We start from the raw sequence: 16,866 nt of genomic DNA on the forward strand, positions 1-16,866 counted from the left end.
TCAGTGATCACAGAATATAATTCTCTGCAATAGATCTGTGTACTGTTGTTTCAGCTAATTCCTTTACTTCTATTTATTGCTTTAAACATTGTGTTTTCTAATTGAGTGTCTCATTTAACTCCATTATTTCATATCGTGTTGGCATTCCCAGATCTTATTTAATCTGTTGCATGCTTTGAGACTTCATCGCACACAAAATTTATGATTTGAAGGCAACGTTACTCCCCACCATCTCTGAACTAGCCTGTGGTTACATCAATCTGTCAATTCATATCACTTCAGCTGCTTTGAGTGTTTGCTTTCTAGCACCAGATGGACATGTTGGTTGAGCTGTATTCAGCCAATCCCAAAATAATCCCTGGATGGATTTTTTTTTTCCCGTGACCAAAGATGACAGCATATATCTAAAGTAAGAACCATGAAACCGTTGTTTCTCAGCAGATGATAGCACATCATTGTTGAGCATATTACAGAGGAATACAAATCACATAGTAGCACATGCAATAAGATAGTCACCCTTTAATATAGTCAATGTTTATTCATCATTCAGTAGTTATTTGTTGCAAGAAACTACAAAGAGTACAGATGCATGAACACGTTCAGGATATCTGTTGAAAAGTCTCCACAGCAGCACCTCCATTTCCATTTGCACACATGTGCACATGCTTAATACACAATTAGACATACTTATTTTTGCTTTGTCCGTCACCACCCTCTTTTTCCCATGACCCACCTATGAGACAGGACTGAAGAGTCATTTTCACCAATATACGATAGCAGTCAGCAGCTAGGGCAGCAAGCACATGGAGGCATTAGGCCAGAGAGCTCAGAGAAAGAGAAACATGGACAGGGACGGGCTGCAGGAGCTGAGAGGCGGAGTGGAGAGACTTGGAGCGTGGTATAGTAATAGATTCAGATGTCTGACTCTGACAGCCAGTCAGCTAGATAGCCAACACTGCTTGTTAGCCAAAGACAGAGGGTGGGGGAGAGGAAGAGAGGGAGAAAAGGCAATCCAGAGGAGAGGGACAGAGGAGAAAGATGGATCAATGCAAAAGAAAAAGAACGAATTGAAAAGCTGATATATGACAGTGGAGGGAGAGAGGTTTACATTGAGACTGAGTGGGTGAACATTAGCCTTCACCATAGCGATGGCTTTTAAGTCTGCGAGTGTACATATGCGCACATGGACAGATATAAGCTCAGAATTTCTTTCTCACAGAAACCGATGATGTAAAATTCAACAGGGATTCAGACACACACATTCACACACAGCTAAACCACTTGTTATCAGCTAGTGTAATCACAGACTTGACATCTTTTCTGCATGTTAAAGCAGCTAAGCCCTTTGTGCGCGCTCACACTCACTCACTCACATACGCACACACATACAGTACTCCCCCGTAGTCTCGAGCGACGGTAATTGCTGACGAGCAGAGCGCTCACCGGCTGAGGAGATTTTGATCGGTGCGCAGCGGTGAGGGGGGGTGGTGGGGCAAGCTCAAATCCTGTCAGTTCAAAGGACAAATGTGTAGGAGTGCAATAGTGGAATACCTTTCCCATCAGAGAACAGTCATGATGTAATGATGGCTGGACAAGACTTACTAAATGTTTCCCAGATGCTTGCTCAGATACAGGGAAATAATAATTTATATAAGATTCAAAGTATGAGTCAAAGGTTTTCGAATATGAGATGAATCTTAATTAAGATTAAGATTTCTCATCTGCTAAGCAATTTGGCAGTCTGTTTAAGATGCATTCATCACAGTCAAAAATAAGGACAGCCGCACTGGCTGATCAGTCACTGATCTTATATCAGATCTTACAAGACTTTCGACTGGTTTCAATGTTGAATCTGTTTTTTACATGTGGAATCAGATCTCATCTTTACCAAATGGTATACTTATTTGTAAGGAAAGCATGCTTTCAAACTTACACATGACAAACACATTTTACTGTTGCCCAGTATGAGTGCATAACAGAAGACTCAGTGTTAATATTAATTAATGAGACTTTGTGCCTCTGCTTGTTGTGTGTAATATTGTACTACTTCATGCCAGTGAAAATAATGCACTGAAGCAGTGTGTTCATGAATGATCCCCAGATTCTTTCTGGATATTGCTTTGTTGGAAATTTGGTTGTGAAAACTTTCTTTCAATTTGAAGATTTAAAGATTTCAGTCTATAAATGCAGCCGAGGGAAACTGCACATGTGGTCAGCATGAGAAAGCTGTCTTGACATGTTGGTTGGTTGAAGCAGCTTGACCTAATCAGAACCCAGTCTGACCAAACCGTTCCTGTCTGTAGTCAGTAAGATGTTTCCAGGGCAGAGAAAGTTAGCTCTCTGGACTGAAAAGTTAAACTTTGCAGAATGTCACTATTTTAGGCTAAATGTGAAGAAACTGGAGCAAATGAGTGAGTGAGAGAGAGTGAGCAAATGAGAATATGGAATATGCCTATATTTATTGTTTCTCCCACCACTATACTCATTTTTTCCTATCATAATTTCCTCCATCCTTCATTATCTTCCTCTTATTGACCTGACATCCCTTTTTCCTCCATCCTTCATCCTGTGTCTTTCGTTTTCTCTGTGACAGTCTGTGGTGGGAAAGCAGGCTGATGATGAAGTGTTAATTCGTTTAGCCTCCCCCGGCTATGTGACGAGAACACACATTTAATGAGCAAACAGCTAGACTAACCAATTCATGCCTCTGGTGTCCCTCTACTGTACTGTGTGCATGCTGATGTGTGAATTCGTGTGTTTTTGTTGACACACGCAGGTGTGTACACCACACAGGTGTTATGATTAATGTGTAAGTATTTGAGCTGCTGTTCTGTTCTCCTGATAGAGACTGTGCATTTGAACTGTATGTGTTAATAAGCCTCTAATACTAATAAAGAGACCTGGAAAAGCCTGGCAAAAATGACAACTGCCAGTGATTGAGATGTAAGCCTTGCAACTTTACACAGAGGTACAAAATTAGTGTAGTGTAGCTTCCAGGCCTGTGACGATTACATGATCGCAATATAGTGGGGCTGAGCTCATTACCGTCATCACTGCACTGAGTATATGGTGTGGCATATGAAATATAAAAAAAAACCCAATAGTCTTTGTTTAGTTATTATCATGGATTGTCTTCCATCCTATGTTAAAGGCTTTCTGGAGAACAAAAACTGTGTTGCTTGTCGCTTCAACTTAGCGCATGAGGAGGAGGGACAGTCCATCAAACATATGGGAGATTGCAGTTGGCGTTGGCTTTTAATTGCAAGAGCTTATAACGAACACGCTCACAGCAGCTCCGCTTCTGACACCATGTTGTGTTGGTTTCTTTCAATACCTCAAACGACAACTGCAATAGTGTTTTCTGACATTTAATGAACAGCACTTGACAGCATTTAGCAGGAGGCTAACTTAAGGAACTCTCCTCCTGACCTACACCCCATGTGACCCCTGAACTCTGATGCAGGTTGATGTAGGATGTCATGCCTACCTTACGCCAGGATCACACTACACAATGTTTTTGTCTTTGACGATGGTCACCGTGTCAGATCTAACGATCACAGTGCCATAAGCTTGTCTTGGTCGGGTGACGTCTTATTTCACGATCATGCGAAAGTTCAGATGTCATCAGGGAGGCGGGTGAAGCCACTGTCAATCATGGCTACAGAAGCATTGTGTGTGATGCTGGCAGTCTTGTGTAACGAAAAAAAAAAGAAAAGAAAGATGGTAAATGGTCTGTAACATTAAAATCAAATGCAAGCGGTGGTGTAAACTGCAGCTCCTTTGGTCATTATTTATACATCTACTCAGTAGCATCCTGATAACAATAAGGACAGATGCAAGTTTCGCATGTAGTCTTTTTATTTCCATAGTTATTTATTCTTCAAGGAGCAGGTTTGGCTGTGTTGGCCGCATCAAACAGGCTACTTTAAAGTAGCCTATATGCTACTGGAGTAATGATAAGCATATTCCCACAGTTAGGACCAGGGATAATGTTATGACAGCACAGCCAGCTACTCGCCTGGCTGATGAAGTGCTTCCACTATTTCTCGCCAGCATTTGTCTTTTTTGACTCGGTCGTGGTACTCCCTTGAGGGAACGTCAAATAGACAGGGGTACTGTTGCCACAGCCCAACGAACTTTTCCTCTCTGTAGTTGTTCCACCTGAGAACAGCAACCTCAGCATCTCTCCTGACTGCGCTCTGGAGAGAGCACCTGATTGGTCAACACAACGTGGGAAATAACACACGAGTTGTGTCAAGACAAAAAAATTCTGCCATGCCAGTCTTTTCGTCGGGATGTTTTAGGGTGTCCCAGGTGCTGGACGGCAGGTCGTTTAGCATGTCACAATGCACGAGTACAGATGACCGATGGTCATTCACAATCAGCCACAATGCTGGTAATTGAACAGCCACGACAAAATCGTTTCAAAATCAGGCTAGATTAATGTGGTCTGATCCAGGCATTAGATGACACCTCATGATTGGTCAACAGACTCAACCAAGGGTATCATGGATTAACAGTGGATGGCTCACAACAACAATAACTGTTTTCAACATGGAAAATGTGGATACATAATCACAAAAGACATTCAGTGTTGGATTTGGCGGCATTGGCAGTAAACCTCCAAACCACGGGAATACCTTGTTTTTTCATACGTCAGAAGAATTAAGGTATGATAGCTCATATTTGCTGATTCAAGGAGCAACTTCAGTGAAACTGATGGCTCGTGGCTGTACCTCCACCTGTGATGATATGTATCAAGATGATCCCAGTGTGTGGGCTTTCACAGAAGACAGTGGGTGTGGGTGTTCTTACGCACGTCGTCTTCACTGTGTGTTGGGTGTGTCTTTTTTTGTCTGGATGTGTGTGAGAGAAGCAGGCTCTGTTACAATTTGACACCGCATGCCAAAGAAACACACCTGCTTCTTGTAAATTAATGTCAAACAAGCGAAAATGATTTTCTCAGTTTCTGGTCACACTGTGGTTTAGTTATGGTTTATGTTAATGAAAGATGAGGGACAATGAATGGAAGATTTTAGATAATGATTTTGAGTTGCTCAGTCATTAAGGAAATTGTTGAGGGATATTTACCTCCTCAGTGAAGCTAATGAGGTATCTTACTGTTCTTTGTTTATGTCTAAAGTGAAAAATGTACATTGTTAAAGCATGTCAGCTTTTTAAAGCCAGACAGAAACATACAAGGGATTATTGAATGCCATTGTGTGTGGATGTGGATGTGTGGATGTGTGTGTTTGTGCGTGTGACTGGACAAGCTTTGATGTGGATCATTCAGTGTGCCTTTCAGGACAAATCCACACAAGCTAAGCATCAGCATAGACCAAACAAGAGCTGGGGTGAAAGCACTCAGCTGTACCAATGGCATTTATTACTGGCACACACGATGAATGTGCGCACCGTTCTTCTTCCTACAGAGATATGCCAGGAAGAAAGCTGTCAGTGAATTAGCTCTTACTGTCTTCTCTCTGCCTGTGTTTCTGTCTTTCTCTCTTTCTCCCTAATTAAAAAGCCAAATCAGTAGTTTGACTGTACAAACTGTGTCTGCCAGTGACATTCTCCATCCTAATCCTCATTTTAGCCTTCTTTCCTCATCTCTCTCTCTCTCTCTCTCTCTCTCTCTCTCTTCTCTCTCTCTCTCTCTCTCTCTCTCTCTCTCTCTTTCTCTCTCTCTCTCTTTCTCTCCTGACTCCAAGTAGAAAACCACTCCAAAATCTTTTCTCCCCAAACACATAGATTTATTCAAATGTAGCATTTGCATAATTCAGTATTTACATAATTGATTTCCAAGCAAGCGTTTCTCACCATGTGAGGTGGTGTTGGAGACCAAAGGTCTCCTCATCCTGTCACATTTCTGTCATTTTTTTTCTGTTACACACACACACACACACACACACACACACACACACACACACACACACACACAGAGTTGCCAGACCATTGAGGGTTCAACTCTAAATCAAGCATGAAGCGTTGCCAAGCTGGTGCATCTGGTGACCCTCGTGGTACAACCATAGCAAACATGCCTCAGCTGAGCATAGATAATTGAATGTATTGAAATCCATTAAATCAACACGTTTTTCTAGAAGGGGCAACACTAATTTCACTATGCTGTTAAATGATTTGCCCCTTTTCACCTATAAGCTAGTTTTGTAGATACAGGAATGCTCTGGTGCTGGTGACACGCACTGAATCCATTGCTCGACCATTTGTCATCGTGAAATAATACAATTTATCTTGAAGTGATTTTTTGAGACAGGAAGCTGGGTCCATCTCTACTGATAGCCATGATTCATGCTTTATGATTGCGTGTCAACATAGATTTTAGACCAAGATGAAACCGATAGCCCCGATGCACATGAATAGTGACAAACAAAAATTTAAAAAGACAGCTTTAGAGAGAGGTTCAAACCACGGCTTCCTCTTCAACTCTGTACAGTTGACCAATCGTGGCAGGAAGTGGGTGTGAATGTCAGATTGTCAATTTAGGAAAGTTGCAGAGTTGATGGGAGCTATTCAACCATCCGACAAGCACTTCTGAAGAAATATCCTAGCTGATAAAGAAGGAGGGAAGAGAGCAGGTCCCTACGCTGTGACGTAAACTATGAAGTGAGGAAATTTGAGTGGTTTGAGTGGTGATGGTTAAGATAGTTATTGTTTGCAGAATTGGACAGTAGTACTCTGTTAGGTCCGCGACCCATGGTTAGGTAAGTTTTACTGGCAGAATGAGTGAAATGTTTCATTGCTATGGTTACCTGCAGTTTAATACACGAGTGCAGTGCCTGTTTGGAACGGGCCGATTGCTTTGCCTCCTTTTCAGTGTCATTTACCTGTAGAGCTGGAGAGCCCCTCAGCTGCAGACACAGCAGTTCCAGAGCCACAGTTTGCACTACCAGTTATTCATATTTAGTTTCTTATTTATTTATTTATTTAGTTAGTTAGTTAGTTAGTTAGTTAGTTAGTTAGTTAGTTAGTTAGTTAGTTAGTTGTTGTTGTTGTTGTTGTTGTTGTTTTGTTTTTGTTTTTACTTTATTGACAACACAGTAATATTTCAATAGACCACCAGTTTTAGACAGTTTATTGAGGGCTTCCCGTAAACATGAGCCATGCCTAAATTATTAATGATCATTATTATTTCTATTTCTTGGCATTTAATTGACTCAATGTAGCCCAAAGACCTAGTTGTAAAAATGTTAATTGTAATACACAATTTAAAAATTTGTTGATAGACTTCCACCATTTGTTGGAGATGCTGAAAGAAAAGCCCTGCTACTGAAAGAGGTTTTTCATCCAGATGAAACAGAGAATGAAAGAAATCTTTACCACTAGATTATTCTGAAGCTAACCAGCTACCTTCAGTTATAGCTGGTTCCCAGAGCGTTCCACAAGATAGGCTGACATTATTCATTGACAGTAGCTTGCAGTAGCTGAATAACATTACATTAACCACGGCATAGGGTTACCAAAACATAAAAGGCTGTTATAATTGCAACAAACAATGTCTTTCACAAAGAAAGACCCTTGTACGATGAAAGGCCCAATCGCTCTGACTGTGGTCTAAGTGATTGGTTCCCATTGTGTCCTCAATGCATCTTTGGTGTATTCACACCTGTTTTTAGAGCTGTCCACTTGTGTTAGGATCACTCAGGATGCATGTTAATGCCAGGTGTAAACAAGGCCTGAGGGATCACAGTTAACTTGATTGATAATGCATCAATACTACATTTACAAGCTTTATCTTGGGAAAAGAATAGTGTTTTTGCTACCTCACTGGATCTGGACTCCTAATGTGCACACTGAAGCTGCTGACTGCTGGTCACCAGGGAGCTCAGAGCCAGTAAAAAACAATGAGTGGATGTACCTGAAATGCCATTGTCCGCTATGGCCCATGGACTGCACCAAACTGCTTGGGTGTGTGTTTGTATCACCGGCAGCCCCTTCACCGCTCTTCTAAAGTCTATCATCTATGGAAATGGGACCTCCACACTCCTCTGAACACTCTGTGGGAGTCCACACACACATACACACACGCACACCCACACACACACAATCACATATTCAGTTTAGGGTCTGCTACCAAAGAGCAGGGAGGTTAAACAGATGGCGTCGGCTGTATCCGTTACACAGATTACCTAACACGCACGCACGCATGCACACGCGCGTTCTGCAGCAACTGGCTTTGTGAGTTCACCTCATTTAACTGAATGGTGTTTTTATGAGGCATGGCAACATTAGAGCCACCCACTGCTCTAATCTGTCCCTTTCTGTTCTGTGTAAAATGCTGGACTGGGAGCACTTGGTTTGAGTGGGCACCCAGATATGGTGTCCTGTTTATCTGTTATATACTTTAACTGAATGTTATTTGATATGGTGAAGTGTTGTAACATATATGTAGTAGTCCAACTTATTACTTCAAGAGTCATACATACACAGGTCTTAAAAACACAGATTTAGCTGCGAGCTTGCTGTTCTGACTGGCAAAGTTCCACCAAGAGCTACTGTAAAATAAACAATTAACTCACATCTGTATAACATAATTGCTTTTTAAATGTTAATGTGCGATCTGAAAATTAACATGAAGTAAATCAACACACTGAAATAAATACATTTAATTAGAATTGATTTAAAAATGCATTGGGTTTAATTGTGTTGGTGTGTTTCCTGATTTTTATGAAAGCAATACTTTCACTTGAAGATACACTCAACAGTGGTTTGAAAACAAAATATATTTTTTCTTAGGCAGTGTGCAAGGGCACAGTCTGTAGCATACAAGCACCAACTGTCTTGAAACTTGTGTGCTTTATATCCTTAGACAAGGCTCAGTGATTTTCCATCTGTAGCTTTTCATCTAAGTGGTCAATGCAGCCATCGCTGGCTATATGACTACTCATTTAAATTTTAATGTTGCCATTCTGTGTTCATTTGCATCTTGAGTTCTTGCTTTTTTCTTAGTATCAGGAATTTGTGGATAAGACCACTTTCTCTTTTCTTCTCAGGATATGAGCCTACATGTGATCCTACAGATCAAATGTTTCGCAAACACTTTTTTCTGAACCAGAGGAACTGCTTTGACTTTGAGGCGGTGAAAAGAGAAGAGACAGATGGGTGGACAGGACAGGGGGTGTGGATGGACAGCTGACAAGCAGTGAGGAATATGTGCCAGACTCAGATCCACAACATCTTGAGTATTGTGTGGAAACCATTTAGTTGCCTATGCCACCAGGATGACCAATGGAAGGATTAATGAGGAGAAATTCATATGTTGTTTCATTACTTTGGCAGACAAGTCAGTCAGTTGGTCACAGAATGCATGATGGGGCACACTGGCTGCATTATGGGAATGTTGGAGGGCACAATTACATCTCTCACAACATCAGACATCTGGCAAATTAGGTTTTATAGCTAACAAGTAGTCCTCAGCCTGACATGTCCGACTTGTACATAATGGTGTTGATTATACTTTGACCGGCTCTGCTAACCTTGTTCTCTCCTTGTTCACTCATTTCTTCTTCTACTGTTATCTCTTTCTCTCTGCCCCATGCTCATTATCCACCTCATTTTTGGCTGTTTATTTATTTGTACGTCACCTCTCTTTCCATTTTCAGTATTATACCTATCTTTCATCCTTCTCCTCTTGGTCTTGACCACCATCTCTTCCAACCCTGCGCCTTTCCTCACACCATCCACCGTCTCACTAACCCCTATTCCTTCTTTCTGTCCTAGCCAGCAGATTTGGATGCCTGGGTAAGCAACACGACCATTGCTGATGCCTCCTTGTTTTTGAACTCGGTTCTCTCTTCTTTCTCTCTCTTTTCTTTTCTCTCTTTCTCTCTCTCTCTCTCTCTCTCTCCCTCTCTCTCTCTCTCTCTCTCTCTCTCTCTCTCTCTCTCCATTCTCTATTCAAATGTCATGTTTTCATTGTGCATTAAAGCGAGGCTGTGAGTGTGCCGCCGCCACCATTCCACACAACAACACTTTGGGAGGTATTCAGCTAGAAAATTACATATCATCTGTGCTGCTAGCAGAGGTGATTTTACACACAAACACACATATACACACTCAGCCCTTAAGCATCAAACAGCCGCTGCAGAAAGAAAAAGTGCAGTGAGCACAGTATAGGGATTTGGAGATGGAGTCATTGGGGATGCATGTGCCTTTTAAGTTAGAATGAGATTAGATTGGATTACAATAAATGTAACGTCAATCTTTGTGCAGGGGTGAGTGAGTGAGTGAGTGAGTGAGTGAGTGAGTGAGTGAGTGAGTGAGTGAGTGAGTGAGTGAGTGAGTGAGTGAGTGAGTGAGTGTGTGTGTGTGTGTGTGCGCACACCTGTATTCACCATATCCACAAAGAGCACAAAAGGTCAGTAGATCATCCAGCGAAGATGCTGTTGCTCCATCTCATCTATATCACACTCACTAATAGACAACTCGGCTACAGCAATCAGTCACCATTACACCATGGCATAACACCGTGTGTATGTGTGTGTTTGCGTTTGTGATACACACTTTCTATATTAATGCTACGTAAATCCATGACCCATTGCTGCGTCTTGCTCCCTCCCTCCCAGCCAGCTTCATTGTGTTCACACACCGTATCGTGTTCATACTGCTGTAGCACTGCTGAACTCATTACCTTTATTGGTTAGAAACAGTGTATGTTTACAGATGTCACAGCACTGATTAATAATCATTTCAATATGCAGCCACACATATGTGAACCTCTACGGATCAACTGTGTGCATGCCGCAGAGAATTCAACCATCCCGTGTACTCCATGAGCATGTTTCCTGTCCTATTCTGCATTTTAATCATAGTACGTGATTGTAGAGCTCTTGATTCACTACATGTGCTCCACAGCATGACCAAACTTCTGACAGACACATGTAAACACAAAGATTTGAACCACACCACAAGGTTTTTACCGTATCAGTTCAGCTACACTCACTGTACATTCTTAAATAAACTCTTCTCGCCATTGTCTTGAACTCTGGATCATGCGCATCTCCTTTGACTACCCCTCTGTTATTTTCTTCTTGCAGCTCTGCAATAGCTCTTCATTCCTGCCTGTGTCTGTATATGATGTTATTTTAATCCAAATTTGCCATTAAGGAATCCCTCTTCATCCTCTTTATGATACTGTGTAATGATATTGACCTTGAAGCCTCATGCTGTTAAAACAAGGTGGCCTCATTGCAAAGCTCATGTTACATCTTTTAGGGAATCTCTCCTCAAGAGTGAATCTTTTATTTAACACCCCCAGTGCATGTACATCTCTGACTTCAAGCTGAACTGGCAACTTGTTTTCAAAGTGTATCTTTTTGATGTCTTCCTCCTATCTTCCTCTGCTTGCATGCTGCTATGGCCATGGCCCAAACTATGGGTCTTCCTACAGCCAATCTGCCATCTTTCTGCCTGTCAAAGCTTGGCTCAGGGGGCATATTAAAGCGTTTCACCTCATCTTAACGTCAGCATCGCCATGTCAGCCCCTGCCGCCGCTGTGCCAGTCACATGCCACCTGAGTAGTTTTGTAAGTTCTGTTCCATTAGATGCACCCGCTGTTACATAGCCATTATTTTGTTGTTACTTTGTGGTGTAGATGTGACGTACTTTTCACGTTATTATAGATTTCCATCATCATAAATATGTGATATATCCATAGAGTAGTTGACTGTGAGGTAATACATGAAACGTTACACGTGAAAGAGTAATGCATTAAAAAACATGAACCTTGATGCTATAACTATACACTTGGTGAGGGGTATGTAGTCGTTTTTGCTGTGGTCTCCTAAAATGTTTGTAATGTTAATCTGTTTTTAGAAGAAACTGTTATGTTATGTGTGCTCACAGCTGCAGAAAAGATTGACCTAATGTCCTCTGTCCCTAAGTGGTTCCTTTTTAGTGGAATATGAAATAAAGTTGATTTAAACTTTATCTCATATATAGTATATAGTGAAAGCAACAGGTTGGCTCGTTTCTTCTCCTCTCAGCATATAACTCTGGCTGGTGTCCCACGTGTGCACCAGTAGCGTTGGCTAAAAAATGTTAAAATTTTCCAACCAACCTTTGTCAGCCCAACAACCGACGACTGCCAATATATTTGCGCAGGTGTGTGTGCAATTTGGTGAGCTTGCTGTGTTTATTAGTCTTACAAACAAACCAAATAAACTTGGAAGGAAAAGTTCTGACACTTATTTTTCTTACTAAACAGACAACTCCAACCACATACCTTCTGAATTTTCTCCCTTTTACCAAACTAAGATGACTTTCATTGCCTTGTTAACTCATCGTAGATCACATAGATCACAACAAAATAAAAAATGACCAAAACCATTGTGGTTAGTCTTTCCGCTCTTCCATCACCAACTGTGGTTTGGTCAAAATAAAGCCTTAATTACTGAATTTTATGTGAAAATACTGTAGCCCTACATGCTGTTTTCCCTGCTGCCTCTCTCTGCCATGGCTCACGTCTTTGTGCTACAGGGTTAGCTCACCAAATGCTAAAAGAGTCCTTGCTGAGCAGCGGCTTACACTCGCTCTTTGAGGCAGACCAGACTCTGCAAAACCAAATGACAAAAATCGGCAAAAAAAAAAAAACTAAAACAGCAATGGACCCAGCCAATCACCGATTGCGATATATTCATTCAATTGTCCAACTCTATGCGGCACACTCATAAGCAAAAGCGTATGAGTTTTTTTAGCCCATTACCTTTACCATTGTTTTACCCACTTACTAACTATGTTAATTTGAATATTGTCAAATGAAACATTTTGATTAATTCCTGGATTGATTTCCTTCTCCTCCTTATGTGCCGGGCACTCTGGATTGAGTATTTACGCAGGCCTACATAGGTCATATTTGTGTAGTCAACTGTCATGTCATGTCGTCCTTCATGTTCTGTCATTTTTCTAAACAAATGCAACGTTTTTTAACTCTTTGTCTTCTTCTTTATTGTCTTCTTTTCTTATACTTCTCTCTCTTCCTCTTTCTCAGGCCAAACAACTGGAGAGAAGGGAGAAGGAACTGGCGAGCATCTCCAGCTTCTATAAAGAACAACTGGAGATACTGGAGAAAAAAGTAAGAGTCATTTTCTAAACATACAGCATTAAAGGGAAATAGTCCGAACTAATCCGAAAGGCTTTTTCTGCTAAAGACAGTTCCTCACATGCGTTTATTAGTTGCACTGCATTAATCAAATAATTTTCATTATATTGATGGAGGGGTTAGACAACGAGATTTGATGTTCCACAAATTTGACATGTATGACGGGAGCCCTCACTAACAAGATAAAAACATCCTGTAATCTTTCACTGAAACGAAGTCTTTGCACATCAGGAATATCAAAACAAGTCTTAATGTGACATATTACTCACTCTCCTTGGAGGGTAAAATCTCACTGAGACACAAGACACTCTTCCCTATCTTGGAAATGTCAAGCCCACATACCAGTGTCAAGATGTAAATGTAAATGAATTGAAAGTTTCAGCAGGCAGTTGAGAGTCACGACTCGCTGTTGATGGACCAGCACTCAGGAGAGTTTTCACAGCGCTGTCTCCCTCAAAGAGCTCCGGTTGTCTAATCAAATGTACCATGCTTTTCTCATCACTGTGTCCTCTTGCCGGCAACCCTGTGGTCTTTTCAAAAAATAGAAGAAATAAAAGCTGTTTGTTGGGTGCTTTTAAGAAATTATGACCTGTGTTCCCTCCACCTGAGCACTAATGCGTTGCTGATATTTTGCACTCTGTAAAAGCCAGAAGCACTGTGGTTTGATAAATATTGCTTGCTTACAGAGTAAACTTCGGCAGATTTGTTAAAAGACTTTGTGAGGAGCAAGGTTGCTCCTGGTGTATGATTTTAGGGCAGGAAAAGAACCGGTTAATGCTCTTAAGGATGGACAGAGGCTAGAAGAAGGGACAAGAGGCAAGCAAAGATTGTAGGATGTGGAGGACGTGCACACATATTTTCATTTTTATCAAGGGTGTGTTGACATTAACAGAAAACAGCACACATTAAAGCAACAAAAACTGAAAAGGTACAGGTAGACACACATATGCTCTCACCCTCCCCTGGCCATTCTGTGTCTCTCCCCTCACACCCACAACTCTCCCTCCAGTATTCAGTAGCCACTCTTTGGGACTTGACTCCCCCTCCACCCCTCTCCCCGATTGCTCCCTCCATCCGGCAGGACCCATCAGGCAGACGGGGGACCTTATCTAGTTCCTGGCACTCGCCTCCTTTAGGTCTCTGAGAAAACCTTTTACATAGCCGAGTTAAATGGAAGGGCCCCTGCACACCGTGCGGCAAGCAGCACACACTGCAATGCTTGACGGAAGAGACTGATTGGCAGAAGAGTGGAGGATGCTCTATCTTTCTCCGCTCGCCGCTGCGGTCGCTTTTTCTATCGCTTTTTTTCACCCCTCACTTGCTCACAGCTGACCTGCATGCGGATGAGGGAGTGAGAAAGAGGGGGACTGAGAGCGAGAGATAAAGAGGCTATATGGACTGTGCATTAAACAGACAGTCTATCCTGAGCCGGAGCCCTGAGCCGGCGTCCATCTCCCTCCTTCTCTTCCTTCATTTTCCAATCTAGCACTCCATTCATCCAGGCCTCCTTTCATGCCCCCTTTCCTTTATCCTGCCTATTTTTCTTCCTTTCGTTCATACTTGTGGCAAATGCCGGTTGGGCTGAAATAAATGGCCACTTAAAAGTTGAATTGTGACTGACACAGGTCATATACATAAATGCAGAAGACAATTTGAAACAGTAATATGTTTCACTTTTCACATAAATTCTGGTCCATGCATGTTAAGACAGCTTCTTGTTGCTCTGTCGGGGCCTCCCTCACCACCAGTATTGTATTAGATCATGTTAATGCAAAGGAGACATTTAAAGATGACGCTGATGTTGTCTAACTGTGAATATCAACCTGTGCTTCTATTCTTTAAATGATTATCAGAGGTTGGAGATTTTCCATACGCACTTTACATGCACAAGCAGACACTCGTGAGCATGTAATTGCTCTGTTTGGATGTGTTTATGATCTGAGGCAGAAATTTAAGCCAAAGGTAAGAGCACGCAGATTAGAAGGAGAATCCACTGATAATTGATGTATGATCTTCCCCTGAATCAACATTTTACTCTGGCTTAGTGTGTGTGTGTGTGTGTGTGTGTGTGTGTGTGTGTGTGTGTGTGTGTGTGTGTGTGTGTGTGTGTGTGTGTGTGTGTGCACGTGTGCGTGTGTGTGCGCGTGAGTGCGTGCGTGCGTGCATGTAAACCTGTATGAAAACACACACACACACACACACACACACACACACACACACACACACACACACACACACACTAGTGTTCAGTTTGTCTAAGGGATGAGTGACGATAACAGACTTTGTGTTTGTGTAAAGGCTCTGGATGCTGTCCACTACTGACACAAATGAGAAAACAGCCGTATATGTGTGTCTGTGATTATTGTGGCAGGTTTGTGTGTACGTTGTCATTTCAGAAGTAATTGTGATAGAGTGGCCAATGTACTGTGCGACGTTGCATTTCCTCTTGCACACACATACAGGTTCACACACGAGAAGACATACCAGTACATCCTCTAGTTCTCTCTCTCTCTCTCTCTCTCTCTCTCTCTCTCTCTCTCTCTCTCTCTCTCTCTCTCTCTCTCTCTCTGTCCCCACCTAATCTCTTCCCAGGTGGAGTATATCTGTCTCCCTGTGGCAACATACCCTGTGACTCTGTAAACAAGTCTCAGTTTAAAATTCACCTCTTTTAATCCCCCCCCTTGAAAAAATTAATCCTCCTTCGTCCGAGAGTGAAGCGTGAAACCACCCCTCCCTCAAAATCCTGACATCAGCCCATCTCAATCCACAGCTGCTGGAGGGTTTTCAGACGAGTGTGCATGCAAGGATCATCTGAACACAAGCATTCACATACAAACACAGATTTAGTCACACACCTGCATGTATGCAAGCTTACACACACACATGCACCCACACTAATCCCCTCCACACGTCTTTCCAACAACCCCCAAAACCTTGCTTTTCCCCCATTGAGGGTTATCATCCCCCCTTTCTGTCTCTCCACATTGGGCTTTTGTCCCCACGGGTACAAATGACTGGGAAGAGCTCAGAGTGTGTGTGCCAGTGATAGTGCTGCCACTTCTCTGGTGTCATGAGAGCTGAGCTGGGGCTGTTGCTCTGGGTCTGTTCTGTCAACAGACAGACACACAAACACACATAAACACATTGATAACACAAAACAACACACAGCCTTGCGGTCCCCTGGCATTTTGACTGGATAAGCTGTACCTGCCAGTCCAAACGCTGCTTTCACACTTCCACTCTCCTTGTTTCCCCATCCAGTGTTCCCTTAGCAACCAGAGACAGGATACTTGTATCAGTAACTTCTGTTACAGCATCCCTCCCATAACCACCTAACTATGCTTTTTGTGAATCTGCATGGATAAAAACATAGAGTTGTTGTGACTGTCAGTTAGTGTGATTTAGTTCCTATTTAATTTAAGTACACATGATTTCCAAGTTTGTTTTTTTTTATTTTGGACTTGGGTCATGGAATTAATAATATTTTTGGATATGTGGCCATGTCTGTGCAACAAGGGGGAAAAAAATGCATATTTGTAAAGCACTGATTTCAAGTAATGTGGCAGTTTCACCAATTAAACATATGTCATTTAATGCATGACATTAAATTACATGAAATTTTGTTCTTTATGGATGATGAGTGCTGCGTGCCCTACAGTACGTATAGCATCCATTACAAAAGGGTATAATCTATGTACTATATCTATATTCTCTAGTTTCATAAATTTTAGTTAATGTTTATACTTAAC

General features: G+C 41.9%; 1 protein-coding gene across 5 annotated transcripts in view; it reads left to right on the top strand.

Moving 5' to 3' along the window:
- The window catches only part of chchd6b (coiled-coil-helix-coiled-coil-helix domain containing 6b), a 95,160-nt gene that overhangs the window by 8,452 nt on the left and 69,842 nt on the right, over positions 1-16,866 (top strand). For 3 of the 5 annotated variants that reach the window (XM_070959975.1, XM_070959977.1, XM_070959978.1), the window contains exons 5-6: positions 9,739-9,759; positions 13,007-13,090. In XM_070959975.1, coding sequence (XP_070816076.1) covers positions 9,739-9,759; positions 13,007-13,090 — 105 coding nt within the window. The remainder of the gene's footprint in view (positions 1-9,738; positions 9,760-13,006; positions 13,091-16,866) is intronic. The other 2 variants (XM_070959980.1, XM_070959979.1) reach the window with 1 other exon arrangement.

This window comes from Chaetodon trifascialis, chromosome 3 (genome assembly GCF_039877785.1).
Source record: "Chaetodon trifascialis isolate fChaTrf1 chromosome 3, fChaTrf1.hap1, whole genome shotgun sequence".
Taxonomy (NCBI): Eukaryota; Metazoa; Chordata; class Actinopteri; order Chaetodontiformes; family Chaetodontidae; genus Chaetodon; species Chaetodon trifascialis.